Genomic DNA, 22264 nt, shown 5'->3' with positions numbered 1-22264 from the left:
CTCCCAGCACCTCTGTTTCTCTGAGGGCACCTCTGTGGCAGGAGTGGGGAGCTTAGCTGTCTAGCCTGCCTCGTCGGCATGTTCTCCCTTGTGTCTGAGGGGATTTCTTTCTCATTCCAGGCAACAAGGGGGAGGCTTCTGGTAGGTCGGGCCCCTGTGCCCTCCTGCACCTGCCCTTGAGCTCTATGCTGGGACATCTGGGAAAGACATTGCTGCTTGTGGCCTTGAAGAAGCGCTGTGACCACAAGTACACCCCCCTTTTGTCTCTCTCTTCCTGTTCTTCTTGCTTAGAAATGATGAGGTGGGATAGAAGGAACACAGGGAGAACCAAGAGAGGCTGCTGGGAACCGACCTCTCTCCCCTGCTTGGAGGCTTCCTGACTTGCTCCTCCTCCGTCTCCCTCTGAGAAGGGAGAGCCCCAGAGCTGTCTTCCCACCAGGCTCATAGGGGCCAGGGTTAGTTGTAAGGGACAGAGAAGGAAAGAAGGTTCACAAGAGCTTTGCTGATGCAGGCATCTCCTCTCCCTCCACACCAGCTCTTTCTCTCCAAAACTTCCCCCATCTCTTAGCGTATTTGCTTTGTGTTATTATGTGGAGTCCTGCAGAAAGGGGGTCTGGATATTCTTCCAAATGAAAAGCCGTTATTAAAAGCTGCAGGCAGACCCGCTGGTAAATAATTTTGTAGTTCCCGCACTGAGTACCTTTCACTTGATTTTGTCCATTCAGCTAAACTTTACCCTGGGGGTTGTTTTTTGGACGTGGAGGTTGGAAGCAAGAGGTTTCCTTTTCGGAAAATCCACTTGGGCAAGGAGGTAGAGTTGGAGAACTCATGGCTTTTATTTCTCTTTCCTTCCTCCCTCCCTGCTTCCCCCCTTTCCTTCTTTCTTTTCTCCCTCCAACAGAAACAGAGTTTAACATCAAGACTTTTGTGCTTGTGGCCTTTTCTTGATCTCCCAGCCCTTACTTTTAGCTAAATCATCCCAGTCCTTTACCCCAAGCTTTCCCTAATTCTACAGTCTTCTTTAACCCTAAGTTTTTGCTTCTTACGTTGGAAGTTTTTCTGGGGCTGAATCACAGTATCGAATCCATTCCAGCTTTTACCTGGGGAAGGGGCAGGAGGAGTGGGTGGATGAAAAAGGGTTCACTTTTCAGGAAAAGGAAGTTGTGGAAATCAAGTTCTGGATTGTGATCATCCATGGAAAAGGAAATGAAGTGCTCATTCTCAAGACATACCAAGTGACTGCCCTCTTACGGGCGATCATCAGTGTTTTCATCAAGGGCTTCCCCCACCTCTTCGTGCTTTTCGGACTCTGGCTCCGGCATTCTCTCCCTTGGGCTGGGCTGTTTCATCAAGCAGCTGCCTGTCTGGGTTGAGACTGTTGGGGGTCTTTCTCTGGCCCCAGCCGTGATGGTATCACCTGCTACGCCACTGTGTTCTGGCACCAATGGGTGGAATACGTGCAGGAGAGGAGCGTCAGCTGCGGGCGGGAGCCAAGGTTCTGAATTTTATGGGGATTGGTGATGGCAGTGCCTCAGTAGTGGGTGTCATTGAATTCAGTAATGTCAGCCTCTTCAGAAGCCAGCAAAAAGCCTCTGTGTGTGCACATACGTGTGTGTGTTTAGATAAGATATTCAACTCTGTGGAGAAGAGACCCCATAAGCATCCGACCAATTATACCTAGAAAATAACATTTTCCTTTCAGAGATTTCAGAGTTACCTGCATTAGAGTAGACCATCAACCCCTCAGACAGCCTGATCCTGAAAGACACATAGATTGAAATAATCTGTCAGACTTGGAATAACTGGAAAAAAAAAAAAGTCCCAGCAATAACTGAAAAATACAGGCTTGTTTGGGTCTCAAAGATAGCCTTTGGGAGCACACAGACAGAGGTCTCATTGTCTGCAAGGACCCTGCTGCTTCAGGGGTCCCCCCAGACCATCCTCTTTTGATTCTAAGGTGGAACAGACTTCTTTTTTGTCACACAACAAGTCCCTGCCCCACTCACCCCAGGACGGAGCCTTCACAATTATACTGAGTTTTGTGGATTCAAAAGACTTCTTATCAAAGCAACGAGTGACACAATCATTCCATCTCAAGCCCCTGCTTTTGCTTCCCTCCGACCAATGCCGAGCGGAGTTACCTATTCATCGGGGCTCCCTAATGGTTCCGCTGTGAGCCCTTTCTGGAGAATGCAGACTATAATGGGAGAGAGAAAGGCTGCAACTGGGTTGTCTTTCTTTCCTGGGAACTTCTTTTCTGAAGCAACTGAATGAGACCTTTGCAGGCGAGGGCTGTGGCCTCCCCTTCAGAATGCCTGGCCTGTTTCCCAGTGTGAAACATTCCCCAAATATGCAACTTTGCTAGCGTCCTAGCCGCCAGAGCCCAGAGCCGCCTGCCGTCGGGAGAGCTGGCATTCCACCGGGATGCCGGGGTGGGGGCGCGGGGCTCCAGCCCCTCGGGCAGCCCCCGCGCTTGCCAGATGCCAGGACGACCCAGCCCCTAGTTACATCGTCCAGGGAAAAAATCTTGTCACAGCAGCCCGGCTGTGACAAGAGCTTGAAGCTTCTCTCTCTCTTTAAATCCCCTCCTTCATTTAAATCCAATCCTATAAAAAGGCTTTTGTTGAAGAAGCAGCCATGGCATCATGGTGCACGTCTGTGTCACTGCTCTCAGTGTTTCCAAAGATGGACAAAAAGAACATTCGTTAGTTGAATTCCTGAGCGAACAGGTCTGAAAATTGACTTGGAGGGAGGAGAGGTAAACGGCAGCGGTCACATGGCGTTTGTCGTGTCTGCAAGCGATGAAGCCAAAGAGGAAGGGAGCTTCTCGTGGATGGTAAGAAGCCCCCTGACAGGAAGTGCCTGGGCAGCAGTGTCCTTACTTACTACGTGTCTGGGGAAGGGCCTGCTTGGGGTGGCAGAGCTCGGGCTGCCGGGGGCCGGCTGTTAGAGGTGCATTTGGAAGCTGGGGTGAGCAGGGTTGGGTGCCGTGTCGATCACGTAGGGAAGGAAGGGGCTCTGATTCCTTTACCGTCTCTTGGGGAGGGAGCCACTTGCACCTACCTTGCTCAAGTCTACTTTTGTGTGTTCCTACAGCATAGAGCTGGCACTACAGTCGTACCTTGCCAGTATGCTCCCTGAGGCTTTGTGTGTTGAGAACAGTCATGTCCAAAGTACGATCCAGAAAATGACCATTTCTCCTTGGCTTAAGCTTTTGCTTCATTTCATGTCACCTTAGAGCTATTGAACCTCCCGAACAAAGTCTTCATTTCAAGGAGGCCGCTGACAAAAGGACCTGGAAAGGGGATGGTTTCCTGATGGTCATTTTATCATTTACTTACTCAGTTTGATGTTCTTTCGTTAGCTTTAAATGCATATGGTTGTCAAAAGCAAGATCAACCATGCCAAAAAATGATGCCCAAGAAAAGTAGAGATTTCAGTATTCCTAATAAATAAACGTTCTTTCTCATGGCTTACTTGAATTGTTTTTCTGGAAGCTCAGTCCTTCGTCGGCTCAAGCTGGGGGACATTGTTCTGTTTTGGTGTTTCTTCATTTTCAGGCATTTGGAGTAAAGTATTACACACCTTCTCTTAATTTCACTGTCTTCTGTCTGAGTTTTCTGCCACCTTTGACTTTTGTTTTGCTTTTGGCCAATATTTTGTAATTCTTTCTGGCTTCTTGCTTCTTTGAGCACACCCCTGCTGCTGTTCCTTTGGATTTTTTCCTAGCTCTCCCTTGGCATCCATTGTCTGCCATGCTTGTTTCTCCAAATCCTAGTCCCAGAGACTAGCCTGGCAGAGGAGTGTAGCTAGGGGCTGTGGGGCCAGGTGTGCAAGTTCCAAGTCCCGACTCAAACGCTCCCTTGTTGTGTGACCTTGAGCTAGTTAGTTCCCTTTTGTAGACTTCACTGTCCTCCACAGTAAGAGGGGACATCACAGTACCTCTGTCACAGAGCTCTTCAGATGATTCAATGACTTCATACTGGTGAGGTGCTCAGAATGGTGTCTCACATCACTAGGGTTTAGCGTGGGCTTCTTGCATTTCTGATGTAGGGTAAATATTAGCTCTTGGGAAAGATCAGGCAGTGAAGGAGAATGGGTTTGATGACAGGGTGGTGGTATTTCAGCATATTGTTTCTGAGGTACTTCTGGTCCTTCCTGATATAAAGGGGGAAAGCCCTGTGTCCCCTAGACTGGTTCTTGAGATACAATTCACATATTATATAGTTCATCTATTGAGAGTGTACTGTTCAACAGTTTTGGGTACGCTGTACTGTTCATCTTGTTTAAATTCTGGTAAAATATATAAACACAAAATTTACCATATTAACCATTTTTCAATGTACAGGTCATTGGCACTAGTTGCATTTATAATGTTATACAACATGACCTCTATTTCCATAACTTTTCCTTCACCCCAAACAGAAAATCTGTGCCTAGTAAGTAGTAACTCCCCAGCCCCTCTGCCTTGGCCTCTGATAACCTCTGATCTGCTCTCTGACTCTATGAATTAGCCTATTCTAGATATTTTATGTCAGTGGGATCATACAGTACATGATCTTTTGTGTAGGCTTCTTTCATTCAGCCTCCTTTTTCCAAGGCTCACGCGTGTTGTTGCACATATCAGAACTCCATTCCTTTCTATGCCCAAGGAGTATTTCACCGGATGGCTATATTCTACTTTGTTTATCCAGTCATCCACAGGCGGACATTCGGGTTGTCTCCACCGTTCGGCTGTTGTAATAGTGCTGCAGTGGACACTGGTGTACAAGTAACTGGTCAAGTCCCTGCTTTCAGTGTACCGAGGAGTGGAATTGCTAGGCCATCTAGTAGTTCTATTTTAGCTTTTTGAACGACTGGCCAGCTATTTTCTTGGGAGGGTCATTCTGCCCTCTGGTATTCCTCTCTTTTGGAGTTCTTCTGCCTCGGATTCTGTTCCATTTTGTCTCGTCGCCCAAGTTTCCCCATATTCTGAGCAGCAGACTTGTTCTTGTCCCCTCTGACCATGTGTCTCCCCTCCGTGTGCCTGGGGGCACAGACCTCCTCTTTTCCTCATGAACCGGTAGAGCGTATATTGCTCACTCCGGCCCCTCACGCACCCAGTCATTCTTTGTCTAATTGTCCAAGGAAGGGGCGTTTATGCAGAAAGTCATCCACAGGCCTCAGTCTGCTTCGTCTGGGGGTGATTTCAGCCACTCAGATTCCCCTAAAACGTTGTACTTGAAGGTATGGGAAATCAGGGACGTGGAGCCAAAGGACTGCAGCCCTCCTTAGACACGCTCCTTCGCCCCCACAACACCTTGCTTTGTTTTTCTGCATCGACTTTGCTTGTCTTTACGAGCAATTTGGCCACTCTGTCCAGCGGGAGAGTTGTTCTCCACTCTTCATTTGCTCACAGTTTCTCCACTTTTCTCTGGGCAAGTGAATTAATTAACGGATACTCCAACAGACTGTAAGCCCGCCTCAGACAGCCATTCTGGTGGTTGGGTAATTGTTAGCCAGCGTTTCTGGATGTCATTCATTTCACAATCAGGCTCCTAATTAATCTCAGCACCATTCTCACCAGAAGAAAGGCTGATTCGGGGAAACATCCCCAATTACCATGAGAAAGGAAATGTCAAGAGCCCCGTTGAGTTTTCCTGGCATCCACCCCTTGTCTCAGATGAAAACCCGCCATTAACGCGCAGAGAGGCAGCCTGGTGAGCAACCCTGCAAATTCGAGGACTGTGAGAGCATGAGGAGCCCCAGACAGCCGGACCCAGCTCTGGGAGGAACCTGCGGGGTCTGCGCTCTAGTACAGTAACACCCATTGTGCTGCCCAAGATAGCGTGGAGAATCCCTGTGCTGTGTGCCCACCGGAGCAGCGGTAGCTCTGCTGTCCCTGAAGCCCGGGAGGCAGTTTTAGCCGGGAAAAGCTAAAGGTCTCCCTTTTTTGTCTGTTTTTGTGTCCACAGGACAAAAGATCCTTCATCACCGAAGTGACGTTTTAGAAACAGTGGTCCTGATCAACCCCTCAGATGAAGCGGTCAGCACTGAGGTAAGCATGTGGCCCCGTGGAGCCTTGGGCGGAATGTCACCCGGTGGACGGAGCCCACCTGACTGGAAGGGCAGGAGCGGGCGGGGCAGGAGGACACGGAGAGAGAAGTTCTGCATCCAGGGTCGCTTCCTTACCCCCGGTCAGTGGCTGGTTCTCTACCTCAGGACCACCCCAGACTGCCCCGCCCTATAAGGACAAAGTGGAAGATGCGCGGTAGAACTGGGGTATTTTATAGAGGCAAGGGGTCTTTATGGAGGGTGTGGTGCTCGGTGGTGTCTGGCTGGGAGGTAGCACGGGAAATAGACTGCAAGCCCTCAGGCTAGGACATTTAGGACACAGATTTGGAGAAAAATGGTATCTTTGAGGCAAGCTCCCTCCAGAGCCATTCTGCTTAGCCCCTATAATCGCCACCAAACGGCAGGATAGCCTGGCAATCGGGAGCATGGCTTTGGGTGCCAGACTCCCTGGATTCCGCCGCTTTTAGGCTGGTGGCCTGGGGTAATAAATTATTTATTGTCTTTTCGTCTCAGTTCCCTACCTCTGTGAAATGAAGAGCACAACAGTGCTTATGATGTGATTAGAAGCCTTAGATGCTTAAAACAGAGCATGACGTGTAAGCACTGAAATATAAATGTTGGTTGTTCTTCTTATTAATGTTGTTATTACTGTCATTTGAAATTATTGCCAAAAAAGAATAACTGGGTATTTCTGAGACTATAGTTAGAGAAGAGCTTGGCTGAAGCCAAGAGTCCCTGGCCCCCCAGGCAGAAGGAATTGCTGCAGCTCCCTTTTCCTCTTCTTTTATGACAGGTTAGCAATTTTGAAACCAGGTGCTGCTTGGACATTAAGGTTGCCACGGTCCCTGGGGGGTTGGGGTAGGGGGGACTTTATTATCTACAACTTCTCCTCTGCCCATGCTTTGAGCTTCTTTTTGAAAATTGAGATACAATTCATATACCATAAAATCCATCTTTTAAAGTGTGTAATTCATAGGTTTTTAGTATATGCACCAAGTTGCGTGCCTATCATCACTGTCTGTTCCAAAATATGTCCACCACCCTTTGAAAACCCCCAGCCGGTTAGCCAACGCTCCCCATTCCTCCCAGTTGCTGGCAACTTGTAATCTACTTTTTGCCTCTGTGGATTGGCCTCTTTGGAGTATTTTGGATAATGGAATCCTATACTAGGTGGCTTTTGTGTCTGGCTTATGTCACTCAGCATAATGTTTTCAGGAGTCACCCACGTTGTAGCATGTATCAGTACTTGGTTCCTTCTTTACGATTGAATGCTATTCCATTGTGGGGATGTCCCTCAGTTTATCCAGTCGTCAGCTGATGGACACTGGGTGGCTTCCACTTTTTGGCAATCATTATGTAGCCTGTTGTGATCCCACTTCCATCTGCTCCAGATCGGCAGGACCTCTTTGACAGTCCATGAAGGCACAAGGTTGAGGCAAATGGTGGGCTAGCAGTCTCTCTGTGATTAACAGAATTAGGAAGTAAAGGCAACTTGAGATGGAAAAGGAAAAATAAGGAATTTCTTCAAGGAATCCAGGCTTGCTTGTGGAGCAGATAGGGCTGGAACGATTACGTGGGTCTTGTGTGTTTCCTTGATTAGAACTTGGGATTCTTGGGGGCCAGGCGTCATGTCCTGTTTCCTTTTGTATCCCTCCCTTGGTGTCTAGCATGATGCCTGGCAGTGAATTTGTGCTGAACTGAACTGTGCTCAGAACGAATACCTTGGTGCTTGGAGCGGCGTTTCTGCTGAAGGACAGGCTGGCTTCCTGCCACTTTAAAGAACAGAGAGTTCTTTCGTGCAAACCATTTACAATTCTATTTAAAAGATTCCCATTTGGGGGGAAAAAAAGGGAAAAAAAGATTCCCATTTGGGGCAGCTTTTTGTTTCCGTTCAATGTCAGGCACCTTGCTGATCCTACTGGAGATGGGCATTTGGAGCTGAGCGTTTGCTGGGTGGTTTGGAAGGAAAGGGGTCCTGTAAGGGAGGGGCTCACTGGGGATTGTCACTGGAAATCTGTGCTTCCTGAGGCAGCAGTCGGGGGGCTGGGCTGTACTTGGTGACTCAGCCTGTGAGACATCCCTAAGTCTCACAGACAGTACGCTGCTAGCAGACACAGCTGTGGAGACTTCTCTGTGAAAGACAAGGAAACTAGTGGGGAGAGAGTCAATCACCACTACTGGTTTGGTCGTCTCGAACATGGAAGGTGGCACTCATGGGCCCGTTGACCAGATGACCACAGTTGCTGGCTCTGTCCACCGCCCCAGGGGAAATGCATGAGTTTGGCCGGTGATGGATGTCAAGCCCTGCAAGAGCCAGCCTTGTCCTGCGAGTGGGATGGCGGGCGGTGTTGCGTGTGGCTCATGTCCAGCTCCCTGTGCTTTGTTTCAGGTGCGCCTGATGATCACGGACGCTGCCCGACACAAGCTGCTCGTGCTGACCGGGCAGTGCTTTGAAAATACCGGAGAGCTCATTCTCCAGTCCGGTTCTTTCTCCTTCCAGAACTTCATAGAGATTTTCACCGATCAAGAGGTGGGCTCCTGTCTGGAAATAGCTAAGCTTTCCAGTTGCTTGGTTACAGTTATAGCCTGAGGTTCCACTTTGAAAGCCTGGGATTGGGGCTAGGAGAAGAGGAGGGAATGTCACACCTCCTTTGAAATAAGCAAAACTGCATAATCCAACATACTGTAGTCCTACTGACTCATCACCGAAATAATTCGGGGCACCCATCTATAATGAATTGGAACCATTCTTAATGTGCTGAGATGGAGGTGGAGGGGGATTGGAATAGTCAGTAGTTTAGAGATGGCAAAAATAATGGAGAAACTTGAAATGATAGAGCCCAGAAGAAAACCCAGGTGTCCTGTTTTCTGAAAGAGTACTCCAAAGATCTCTTAGTCTTTTGGTAGGATTCAACTGCCCTGATGTCTTTCAGTATCTGTACTTACTTTTCCTGGTCTAATTACTTCTGACTGGTCTTACTGTTAATGTCTGGTCCCAATGTTTGAACTTGGGCTGCTTGAACAGCCCAACAAAGAGAAGGCTCAAGAAAGGGAAGCAGGTAGGGAAATGTGGCACATCCATGCCCCCAAGAAAAAGATAGTTAAGGTAGCTGGATTGAACCTGGGTCATTAGTATTTCTAATGAACATATTTTATTCACTGATGATCCATGTGAGGTGTTGAATATTATATGACATTGGTGGTATTTGGTAAAATCAGATTAAAGTGCTTAATTTGGTTATTTCTGCTTGAGAATTTATCCTGGCTGGGAAAATTCTCTTTCCAAAACAACATGCCTCTTTCATTTTGTTTAGTTTAGACATTCTGACTACTAGGGCCATCAGCATAGTGGGTTGGGGCCTGCCCATGGTGGATCACAGGTTTCTACACAGAGGGGCTGAGGGATGTGTACACAGGAGTCCCCGTGTCCACTTGAAACCATCTTCCTGAGAACTTCCTGAGTTGGTGGCCTCTCAGTCACCCAAGTGGCAAAGGGCCATCTGTCTGTCTGCATTTAAGCTTCCTTAGCCCTGGGCTGCACAGAGAGGTCTCTGTACCTGTCATCAATGGGGAGAGCTGTGAATAAACCTCCTGGCTTTGTTTGGCTTACCTGGAGGCTTTGTGAACACTTTGGCTGGGTGACTTAACGGTGTTTCACTCCCCACCCACTGGGGAGAATAAAAAACAGGGAAAAGAAACACTTAGCGTTTAAAACCCCCCACTTTCAGAAGGTGTGATGTCAGCTGGGGCCTGAGGCAGACAGCCCTGGCTCCCCACAGCGGGAAGGGGCCTCAGGGTGCACTCACAGCTGGTACCATCCTAACCGCTTCAAAACGAATGAAGGCTTTTGTCCCTTTCTCTCCGGAGTTTGTCATCTGCCTACCTCCAAGGCTACTAGGGTTTAGCCTGCACAATTGGAAATCACTTACTTAATAGAAGATTGTATTGACCAATGGTCACTAGCCATTTAGAGCCGTAAATGCCCCCTGTGTCCTTAGCAAAAGGGTTCAAGTACAGAATGACTCCGTAACAAAGGGACCTTAAAGGTCACTGGTGTTGAGTTTTGCTCCTTTTATCCAGTTCTTGATATATGCTCATCCCTCTAGAGAAACCAGAAACACCATTTAGGAAAAACAAATGATGCATTTTTAAAAAATAAAAATAAATGGACTGAAAAGTACAATTACTAATACATTTTGAGCTTCAGTTTGTGGGCGTCTTAGTCATTGGAGGTTAACTACATAACCAGAACTTAACGGATAGAAGAGTCATCTGGGCAATCCATTCCTCCCTGAAATCTGAAGAAGGTGAAATCACATCACCTGGGACAGTTTTCATTCTCTCTGTTAGAGAGTTTTAACTTCTTTATCTCATTCTATCTTATTTTTGGAAGGAGTGTGCTCCCTTGTCCACTTGAGGTATTGCAGACACCCATCACCAACACTGCCAGTTGTTTTTTCCCTTCAGATTATTTTCAGTTCTGCACACTGTTCTTCATAAAAGAAGAGAGTGAAAGTTCATTACATTGTCTGGTCATTTTCCTTTAAACCTGTTGTCAGGAAAGGGATGAGATGGGTTTGGGGGAAAGTGAGGAGTTGTCTTGGGCATGTTTTAGTGCCTCGGTGTTACCAGACAATTAGATACATGAGTCAGGGGCTCGAGGAACCAAGAGTGGGGCCGGAGACACGTGGAAGCAGATGAAGTGATGTAGGGAGAGAAGTGTATTCGAAGAGCAAGGGACTCAGGTCTCACATTTAGAGGTTATGGTCAAGGAGGAGGAGACAACAACTTCAGTTTGTCTGTTTGGTTTTGGTCTAGTTTCTTTAAAATGTCATGACTCATACTGGGCACCATACTCCAAGGGTCCCTGACCAGGTTAGGACTTCTAACCTGACTTCTGTGGTTTTCAGTACAATCTTCTATTAGGTAAGTCTAAAAGTAACTTTTGACCATCAACATCCATAATTTAAATGTCACTGGGGAGGGGATGCAGGCTTTAAGGAGAGCTGTAATTTACATAAACTAAGGGCTCACTTTAAGAAAAAGAAAACAAAATTATCAGTACACAGTTAAGTACAGGGCTTTGGGAGGGGACCATGCCAGTGAGGAGCCTTGAAGTTTAAGCTTCTTTAGCTTTACGATAAATCCACTTGCCTGTCAACTAAAATCCTTGAGTCCTCTCCATGAATATGGTTGTTAAGCCACATCTCCCAATCCTTTGCTTTATCCGGGTGGTTTACTGGACCTTACATTTATCCCTTTAGTATGCCAGCCTGTTAGAGTTAACTTAGCCATCATCATCCCAATGTCAAGAGCTTTCTGTGAGTGTTTTAATTCTGCCATCCCACATTTTGCTCTGCCTCCCATTCCAATGCCACTGACAGATTTGACAAGTATGTCTTTGCCATTTTTATCCAAGTCAGTGCTGCACAGGACATAAATGAGGCCTGAGGCATCCCGTCACAGACCTCCGTCCAGGCTGACACTAAGCAGCAAGATTTCTATGAGTGGCTACGAATCCGCCTCATTCTGCTGTCACACTGTTCAGAGATCTTCTTAAACGTCTTACTAAAACCCAAAGATACACTGTCCACCGTATTTCCTCGTCAGTCAAGCAAGTAACCTAATCAAAAAAGGAAATCTAGTTAGAGTAGGCTGGGGTTAGGAATTCAAATCTTATTTCATTATCTGCAGTAAAGTAAATTATTTCTCATCTCCTCCTTCCTCTTCTACTATGCCTGCATTTAATTATAATTTTAACATATTTAACAAAAAGACTATCTTTGCCCCAAGCAATATTTCTTCCAATTGAGTCTCTCATCTGTATTCCTAAGAACAAAGGAAGGGTAGCAATCAGTGTGCTTGAGAAGTATTCACAGGCTCATGGTCACTTCCAAAGCAGCCACTCTGGGAGGACAGTGTATATTGAATTGGCCAAGTTCAGTGCAGTTTAACGAACATCTCTGGAGCTGATGATGTATTAGGGAAACACACATAACGATACAGAGATACAGGAGGGTGTGTTTCCTCCTATTCACAAACTTCTACTACAATGGGCTATACTAACTACCATTTACTATGATGATATTTCCAAACTCTTTAAGAGAAAGACTCTGTTTCCAAGTCTGAGATGTACTCACAAGTTTCCTTGCCACTGCTAAGGCTGTTGGCTCCTCCTTATTTCTCTCATCTGTGCATTGCATACGGATTGAGTGGGTGTTCTTGAAACTTAGTCTTTGCTCTGAGACACTCACCCCAGCATTCGTGTTGGTGCTCAGGTCTGGAAGCTGGCCCGGGCAATGGGGGGGAAACAGAGGCTCTGTTGCCGCTGTGTAGCTCTAAGACTGTGGGAGTCATGCCTCCTATTCCCTCTCTCCTTCGTGAAGGCCTCTCTCTACCTCTGCTCTCTGCATTCGTGCCTCATCATGCCCAGTACACTGCGGCTTCTCCAGGGAGACCTGATTTTCCCTTCCCAAAAGAAACCTGTGCAGTGCTGACTTTCTTCTCTGCTTTCTCTTGTACTCCATAGTTTTTTATTCACCAGGCTCTCTGCTGTTTTTCAATACCCTTGACTTCCTCAAAATTCTGTGCAAACTTGCTTTGTTTTGGGGTCATATTTCCTTCATTTCTTAGGAACTTCCCAGCTAGAAGTGAAAAGATGGGAAGTAGAAAGGTATTCCTCAAGTTGGATTTTTTTGTTGTGTTTTTTTTAACCTTTTCCTTGAACCTGATTCAATACCTTCTACACACAGCTGGCTCATACCCTTAGCTGCCACACCCCTCAGGGTGGAATTTTAAAAACTGAAATGGAATAAACTTAATTTTAAAATTTCACTATTGAAGACTCAGCATTTTGAGTTTTCCTAGATTTCTCCTCTAAAATGTATTATAAAGGATGAATAGTGTGTTGTACTTGATGTGAAAATGAGGATGGAGAGAACCCTAATTGTGCTACAATAACGGTGATGAGGTCTATGCTAATTATTGGACGACAGACCCTCTTTGGTGCTCATGTTTGCTCTGATCAGCAGATAATTTGAGTAAAAGCCACCCCAGATGTGCTTTTTCAGTTTTCTTACCTTCTAAAACAGTGGATTCGTCTCCCTTTTATAGGAAATTGTCAAGTCTGAGGAAAACAACAGAGTCAAAGGCTTATTGTTTTGCTATTTTGTGACCCTTCACAAAATGTAGGATCAATGCACTAACAAAACAGAAGTGGAAATGTCACTACAATCTAATGTAGGAAAATTCAGATTCTATAAATCACCCATCTACACCACACACACTAGTTGCCTTGGAATGTTAGTGTCCAGGAGGTTGTGTGAGACTGGAAACCATTCCAAGACTGGAAGGTGAGAGTTCATACCATGCTGGCTGGGGGATGCCTGGGCCAAGTGAAGCCTTTACTTTCCTTCTCATCATTAGCCATCAAAGACACAGAGCTCTTTTCACTTGAAACTCTGGGCTGATTTATGAGCTTTGCCGCACCTGAGAGAAGACTGGAGTTGATGACATGATTTTCCCTCAGTATTTACTATGCCAAGACCATGAAACATATGGCCATACTATGGAGTTAGAAAGCACTTTGATTAAACCCCAGTCTCTGTTTTAGTCATGCTTTGCTCTTCTGCATTCCCATCCTATGGTCCTGTCCTATGCACTGAAAAAATTTTGAGCCAGATTTGATCCTAGCCACTCACACCCAGCTCACCCTGAGAAAAGCAGGAGTTGTGAGAAAGCAGAATGTTTATTTCGCCTTGGATTTAAACCTGAGCCAATGGGGGACAAGTCTGGCTACTTGCTCCTATAATTATCCATTTGCTTTCATCATGACTTTAATCAGAGGATTTGTATTTGCTAAGAATCCACTGGATGAGCCACTCATGTTTTAAAGATGCCAGAACCAGTGACTTTTTGTAGTGATGTGTAGTCTAGAACTTTCTGTCTCTGAGGGGAAGAAAAACGCATCCAACTTTTTGCTTTGGTATCTACCAAATTCTAAAAGTAGTCAACAACTAGTGCACTCTATCTAAACTTTAGTGTGTCAGGCAGGCCTTTTGGCCAAGCCCAGTGGAATCGAGGAAGACATTTTATGTAAGTGGTGAGATGACTGTCATAGTCTTCCTCCGTGATTGTGTAAAGGGCATTTTGTGCATGACAGGCACCCAGGGGTGATACCCAAAGTACTTCACAATCGCTGCGGCACAGGCACTGGTCATTCAGAATGGTCACTGGTCCTAGAACCAGAGCAGAGGTCTGGAGCAAGAACAGAGCAAGAACAGAGGCTGGAGGGGTCTCAGAGGAGGTGCTGGCAGTGGGGAGCGGTGGTTGAGGCAAAAGGGAGTAGTAGAAGGGGTCAGGATGGAGGCTGTTCACCTACCAGAATGGCAATAATTCTGTGTTTACACAACTAGCACCTCTGAAATCAGCCCTTTGTGTACCTGGTGATCCTGTAATGCGTAGTAATGGATGGAGATGATGGATCAGTGATAACGGTCACTTAAACCTTTTCTTTCTTTATTATTATTATTTTTTTTTAACTCTCAGATTGGGGAATTACTGAGTACCACCCATCCTGCCAACAAAGCCAGCTTAACACTGTTCTGTCCTGAAGAAGGGGACTGGAAGAACTCCAATCTCGACAGACACAATCTCCAAGACTTCATTAATATTAAACTCAACTCAGCTTCTATATTGCCAGAAATGGAAGGACTTTCCGAGTTTACCGAGTATCTCTCAGAATCAGTGGAAGTCCCATCTCCCTTTGATATCCTAGAACCTCCCACATCAGGCGGATTCTTAAAGCTCTCCAAGCCTTGTTGTTACATTTTTCCAGGAGGGAGGGGTGATTCTGCACTGTTTGCGGTGAATGGATTCAATATGCTCATCAATGGAGGATCGGAAAGGAAATCCTGCTTCTGGAAGCTCATCCGACACTTGGACCGAGTGGACTCCATCCTACTCACCCACATTGGGGATGACAATTTGCCTGGAATAAACAGCATGCTGCAGCGGAAGATTGCAGAGCTCGAGGAAGAACAGTCTCAGGGCTCCACCACAAATAGTGACTGGATGAAAAACCTCATCTCTCCTGACTTAGGAGTTGTATTTCTCAATGTCCCTGAAAATCTTAAAAATCCAGAGCCAAACATCAAGATGAAGAGAAGCATAGAAGAAGCTTGCTTCACTCTCCAGTACCTAAATAAATTGTCTATGAAGCCAGAACCTCTCTTCAGAAGTGTAGGCAATACCATTGACCCTGTCATTCTTTTCCAAAAAATGGGAGTTGGTAAACTTGAGATGTACGTCCTTAACCCAGTCAAGAGCAGCAAGGAAATGCAGTATTTTATGCAACAGTGGACTGGCACTAACAAAGACAAGGCTGAACTAATCCTGCCTAATGGTCAAGAAATAGATATCCCAATTTCCTACTTAACTTCAGTCTCCTCTTTGATTGTGTGGCATCCAGCAAACCCTGCAGAGAAAATCATTCGGGTCCTGTTTCCCGGCAATAGCACCCAGTACAATATCCTGGAAGGACTGGAAAAGCTCAAACACTTAGACTTTCTGAAACAGCCGCTGGCCACCCAGAAGGACCTAACTGGCCAGGTGGTGACTCCAGCTGTGAAACAAGTGAAACTGAAACAGAGAGCCGACAGCCGAGAGAGCCTGAAGCCAGCTGCAAAACCACTTCCCAGCAAATCTGTCCGAAAGGAGTCGAAAGAAGAGACCCCTGATGTCGCAAAAGCCAACCATGTGGAAAAGGCACCCAAAGTTGAAAGCAAGGAAAAGGTAACCGTGAAAAAAGACAAGCCCATAAAAACAGAGACCAAACCTCCAGTGACCGAAAAGGAGGTCCCCAGCAAGGAAGAGCTGCCCCCGGTGAAAGCCGAGGTGGCTGAAAAGCCCACCACAGATGTCAAACCCAAAGTTGCCAAGGAGAAGACGGTGAAAAAGGAAACAAAGGCAAAATCTGAAGAAAAGAAAGAGGAGAAAGAAAAGCCTAAGAAAGAAGTGGCTAAAAAGGAGGACAAAACACCCATCAAGAAGGAAGAAAAACCCAAAAAGGAAGAGGTGAAAAAGGAAGTGAAAAAAGAAATCAAGAAAGAAGAGAAAAAAGAACCCAAGAAAGAGGTTAAGAAAGAAACCCCACTGAAGGAAGCCAAGAAGGAGGTGAAGAAGGAAGAGAAGAAGGAAATTAAAAAGGAAGAAAAGGAACCCAAAAAAGAAATTAAGAGACTTCCTAAAGACACAAAGAAATCATCTACTCCTCTATCTGAAGCCAAAAAACCAGCTGCATTAAAACCAAAAGTACCCAAGAAGGAAGAGGCAGTTAAGAAAGATTCTGTTGCTGCTGGGAAGCCAAAGGAGAAGGGGAAGATTAAAGTCGTTAAGAAGGAAGGCAAGACATCAGAGGCTGCGGCCGCAGCCATTGGCTCTGTGGCTGCCGCTGCGGCTATGGCGGCAGCAGCTGGTGTAGCGGGCGCCGGCCCTGCCAAAGAACTTGAGGCCGAGAGGTCCCTTATGTCATCCCCTGAGGATCTGACCAAGGACTTTGAAGAGTTAAAGGCCGAAGAGGTCGATGTAGCAAAAGACATGAAGCCTCAGCTGGAGCTGATCGAAGATGAGGAGAAACTGAAGGAAACTGAGCCAGTCGAAGCCTATGTCATCCAGAAAGAGACAGAAGTCATCAAAGGCCCTGCTGAGTCTCCCGATGAGGGAATCACCACCACCGAAGGGGAGGGTGAATGTGAACAAACTCCCGAGGAGCTGGAGCCGGTCGAGAAGCAGGGGGTGGACGACATTGAAAAATATGAAGATGAAGGAGCCGGTTTTGAAGAATCTTCAGAGACTGGAGACTATGAAGAGAAGGCAGAAACTGAGGAGGCCGAGGAGCCGGAAGAGGATGTTGAAGAAAATGTGTGTGTGAGCACCTCCAAGCACAGCCTCGTGGAGGAGGAGGAAAGTGCCAAGGCTGAGGCAGATGTGCACATCAAGGAGAAGAGGGAGTCTCTGGCCAGTGGAGATGACCGAGCAGAAGAAGACATGAACGAGGTGGTGGAGAAAGGAGAAGCTGAACAATCGGAGGAGGAGGGTGATGAAGAGGACAGAGCCGAGGATGCCAGAGAGGAAGAATATGAGCCCGAAAAAGCCGAAGCTGAAGATTACGTGATGGCCGTGGTCGACAAGGCTGCGGAGGCCGGCGGCGTCGAGGATCAGTATGGATTCCTTACCACAGCCATCAAGCAACCAGGAGCCCAGTCTCCTGCCCGAGAACCTGCGTCTTCAATTCATGATGAGACTTTGCCTGGAGGCTCAGAGAGTGAGGCCACCGCTTCTGATGAGGAGAATCGAGAAGACCAGCCTGAAGAGTTCACTGCCACCTCTGGCTACACGCAGTCTACCATTGAGATATCCAGTGAGCCCACTCCAATGGATGAGATGTCTACTCCTCGCGATGTGATGAGTGATGAGATCAACAACGAAGAGACAGAGTCCCCATCTCAAGAATTTGTAAACATCACCAAATACGAGTCTACACTGTATGCGCAGGAATACAGCAAACCTGCTGTTACAACACTCAATGGATTATCTGAAGGCTCAAAAACAGATGCCACAGATGGGAAGGACTACAATGCGTCAGCCTCCACCATCTCACCACCATCGTCCATGGAGGAAGACAAATTTAGCAAATCTGCTCTGCGTGATGCGTACTGCTCGGAAGAGAAAGACCTGAGAGCCAGTGCCACACTGACGATCAAAGAAACCATCCCAGCAGTCTCTGATGAAAAACTGAGTCCACCCAAGAGCCCATCCCTGAGCCCATCTCCTCCTTCACCCATAGAAAAGACCCCTCTCGGTGAACGCAGTGTGAACTTTTCTTTAACGCCCAATGAGATTCAAGTCTCAGCAGAGGCAGAAGCAGCCCCAGTGTCTCCTGAGGTGACCCAAGAAGTAGTTGAAGAACATTGTGCTAGTCCTGAGGATAAGACCCTGGAAGTGGTGTCTCCCTCTCAGTCTGTAACTGGCAGCGCAGGCCACACACCTTACTACCAGTCTCCCACGGAAGAGAAGTCTAGTCAGCTCCCCACAGAAGTAACTGAAAAACCACCAGCGGTTCCAGTGAGTTTTGAATTCAGTGATGCCAAAGATGAGAATGAAAGGGCTTCCATAAGCCCCATGGATGAACCTGTGCCTGACTCAGAATCTCCCATTGAAAAAGTTTTGTCTCCTTTACGGAGCCCTCCCCTAATTGGATCCGAGTCTGCATATGACAGTTTTCTAAGTGCTGATGACAAGGCTGCTGGTAGAGGTGCTGAAAGCCCCTTTGAAGGAAAGAATGGAAAACAAGGCTTTCCAGACGAATTAAGTCCAGTTTCTGACATAACCTCTACTGGTCTTTTCCAAGACAAAGAGGAAGTGAAAAGCACAGACTTTATACCAATAAAGGAAGACTTTGGTCAAGAAAAGAAAACTGATGATGTCGAAGCTATGAGTTCTCAATCTGGACTGGCTTTAGATGAAAGGAAGTTAGGAGGAGATGTTTCTCCTACCCAAATAGATGTCAGTCAGTTTGGATCTTTTAAGGAAGATACTAAGATGTCCATTTCTGAAGGCACTGTCTCAGACAAGTCGGCTACTCCTGTTGATGAGGGTGTAGCAGAAGACACATACTCTCATATGGAGGGTGTGGCCTCAGTATCCACAGCTTCCGTGGCGACAAGCTCATTTCCAGAGCCAACAACAGATGATGTGTCTCCTTCTCTGCATGCTGAGGTTGGCTCCCCACACTCCACTGAAGTGGATGACTCCCTTTCAGTGTCTGTGGTGCAAACGCCGACTACTTTCCAGGAAACAGAAATGTCTCCATCTAAAGAAGAATGTCCAAGACCAATGTCAATTTCTCCACCAGATTTCTCCCCTAAAACAGCCAAATCCAGGACACCAGTCCAAGATCACAGATCAGAACAGTCCTCAATGTCTATTGAATTTGGCCAAGAATCCCCTGAGCATTCCCTTGCTATGGACTTTAGCCGACAGTCTCCAGATCACCCTACGGTGGGTGCGAGTATGCTTCACATCACTGAAAATGGGCCAACTGAAGTGGATTACAGTCCTTCAGACATGCAGGACTCTAGTTTATCACATAAGATACCACCAATGGAGGAGCCGTCCTACACCCAAGATAATGATCTTTCTGAGCTTATCTCAGTGTCTCAGGTTGAGGCCTCTCCATCCACCTCTTCAGCACATACTCCCTCTCAGATAGCATCTCCTCTCCAAGAAGACACTCTATCCGACGTTGCTCCTCCCAGAGATATATCCTTATATGCCTCACTCACCTCAGAAAAAGTGCAAAGTCTAGAAGGAGAGAAACTCTCACCAAAATCTGATATCTCACCACTCACCCCACGGGAGTCCTCTCCTTTATATTCACCTAGCTTTTCAGATTCTACCTCTGCCGTCAAAGAGAGCATAGCAGTTTGCCACACTTCCTCTCCTCCAGCGATGGATGCAGCATCCGCAGAACCCTATGGCTTCCGTGCCTCAATGTTATTTGATACGATGCAACACCAGCTAGCCTTGAACAGAGATTTGACCCCATCTGGTGTGGAGAAGGACAGTGGAGGGAAGACACCTGGTGACTTCAGCTATGCCTATCAAAAGCCCGAGAAAACAACCAGGTCCCCAGATGGAGAGGGCTATGACTATGAGTCTTACGAGAAAACCACCCAGCCCCCAGATGTGAGTGGCTATTACTATGAGAAGACAGAGAGAACCACAAAATCCCCATCTGACAGCAGCTACTCCTATGACACCGTTGAGAAAACCACCAAGACTCCTGAAGATGGTGGCTATGCCTATGACATTGCTGAGAAGACCACCCGGACCCCTGAAGAGGGCGAGTACAGCTATCAGACAAGTGAGAAGACGATGAGGACCCCTGAAGTGAGTGGTTACAGCTATGAAAAGACTGAGAGGTCTAGAAGGCTCTTGGATGACATCAGCAATGGCTATGATGACCCTGAAGATGGTGGCCACACACTTGGGGATTCTAGCTACTCTTATGAGACCACTGAGAAAATTGCCAGTTTCTCTGAGTCTGGAAGTTTCTCCTATGAGACATCTACAACAGCTACACGAACCCCTGAGGCTTCGAAGTACTGTTATGAGACCGCAGAGAAAATCACCAGAACGCCCCAAGCATCTACGTATTCCTATGAGACTTCCGACCAGTGCTACACTGCGGAAAAGAAGTCCCCCTCAGAGGCTCGCCAGGATGTTGACTTATGCCTTGTGTCCTCCTGTGAATACAAGCATCCCAAGACGGAACTCTCACCCTCCTTCATTAATCCCAATCCTCTCGAGTGGTTTGCCAGTGAAGAGCCAACTGAAGAATCCGAGAAGCCCCTCACCCAAGCAGGGGGAGCCCCACCGCCTCCAGGAGGAAAGCCACAGGGGCGACAATGTGACGAAACCCCTCCCACCTCAGTCAGCGAGTCTGCTCCCTCCCAGACGGATTCTGATGTCCCCCCGGAGACCGAAGAGTGCCCTTCCATCACAGCTGATGCAAATATCGACTCCGAAGACGAATCAGAAACCATCCCCACAGACAAAACCGTCACATACAAACACATGGACCCACCTCCAGCTCCCATGCAGGACCGCAGCCCTTCTCCACGCCACCCTGATGTGTCCATGATGGACCCGGAGGCCTTGGCCATCGAGCAGAACCTGGGCAAAGCTCTGAAGAAAGACCTGAAAGAGAAGACCAAAACCAAAAAGCCAGGCACAAAGACCAAGTCGTCATCCCCTGTCAAAAAGGGGGACGGGAAGTCGAAGCCCTCTGCAGCTTCACCCAAACCGGCGGGCTTGAAGGAATCCGCAGATAAGGTGTCTAGAGTGGCTTCTCCTAAGAAGAAGGAATCTGTGGAGAAAGCAACAAAAACCACTACCGCTCCCGAGGTCAAAGCTGCACGTGGGGAAGAGAAAGACAAGGACACCAAGAATGCCGCCAATGCCTCCACATCCAAGTCAGTAAAGACTGCAGCTGCAGGTAGGTCGAAGGTGCCAGCACCCTGATACAGGCCGAGACTGCTGCACTTGGACTGGAGCCTTTGAATTTCCCTGCGACTTGGTACTAGGAAGATGAGAGAGTACAACAGTCCCTTTCCCCTTTACTAGCCTTTTCTGCCAAAAGGTGTGGGTCTCAGCCCCGTGGGGCCATAGGTTTGAGGGTGGTGTGGCACTCTGCCCAGAGCGACTCTGATTCGCCAGGTGTGATTTCCTGGCTTTGTTCCATTCTGCAACAGAGCGACCACAGCCTTGTTCTGAATCTTCAGAACCAGGGATGTGTGTTTCAGGCTCCCCTGGGAGACTGTGTTGGCATCGACTTCAGCCACACTGGCCTCAGAATCAAGCGAAGGTGACACAGGCCAGGAGCTCCCAAAGGCTTAGGGAGAACCGGAGTGCGAAGCCAAGCCTAGCATGGCCAGTGTAGGCCCAAGAATGAGATTTGATTTTTTTATGAAAAAAAATTTTGAAGTAAAATTATCACATTTTTAGATGTAAAGTTATGACACTTAAAAAATTAGGAAATTTTTACATTAAAAAAAAATCTCCAGTCTAGGGCGACATGCACATTAAAGGTAGTACTCTTATTTGTTTTCTTACTGGTCAATGAATGTCATAATTTCAGTTGGCCAGTACACAGTACAAATTGAGAGAAAAACATCAAAGGCTCTTCTTATCCCCCTCTTATGCCACGGTCTCACTAACAGAGTCAGGATTCTATACCAGTTTGAAATTCAGTTGGTAGGAGAAATCTCTGACTTCTGATCATTTCTGTTTTGATCCCAATTCCCTTATTCATCAAGTTCTCAGCAGTGACCTGGGTTTTTGATGAACAGGTCTCTCTGATGGCCTAGCTTCATTTCTTTGCTTCAAACCAATCGTAGAGATTTGCATTAATACATTTTATTTGTTTTAAGTAGTTACTCAGTGATTTCAGACTTCAGTTCACAAAGTAATATAAATTGACCCAAATGTGTAAAAGCAAAAAATAATTTGAATAACATTTCCTCATTTATTAAGGGAAAAACCTGCTAGCTGATCCTTGGGACTCTTAAATTCTGTGCACGTTAGGAAGTTTCACTTATAGCCGCAAAGCTTTACTTTGAGCAGCCGGGAGGGTCAATTTCAAGCCGAG

General features: G+C 46.9%; 1 protein-coding gene across 1 annotated transcript in view; it reads left to right on the top strand.

Annotated features, from left to right (window-relative positions):
- The window catches only part of MAP1B (microtubule associated protein 1B), a 92182-nt gene that overhangs the window by 65890 nt on the left and 4028 nt on the right, over positions 1-22264 (top strand). Inside the window, exons 3-5 of the mRNA XM_080804543.1 lie at positions 5955-6037; positions 8444-8584; positions 14602-21112. Coding sequence (XP_080660669.1) covers positions 5955-6037; positions 8444-8584; positions 14602-21112 — 6735 coding nt within the window. The remainder of the gene's footprint in view (positions 1-5954; positions 6038-8443; positions 8585-14601; positions 21113-22264) is intronic.

The sequence above is a fragment of the Martes martes genome (assembly GCF_963455335.1).
Source record: "Martes martes genome assembly, chromosome: 5".
Lineage (NCBI taxonomy): Eukaryota > Metazoa > Chordata > Mammalia > Carnivora > Mustelidae > Martes > Martes martes.
Note: the sequence above shows the minus strand (reverse complement) of the source record. Positions and strands in the feature narration are given on the sequence as shown.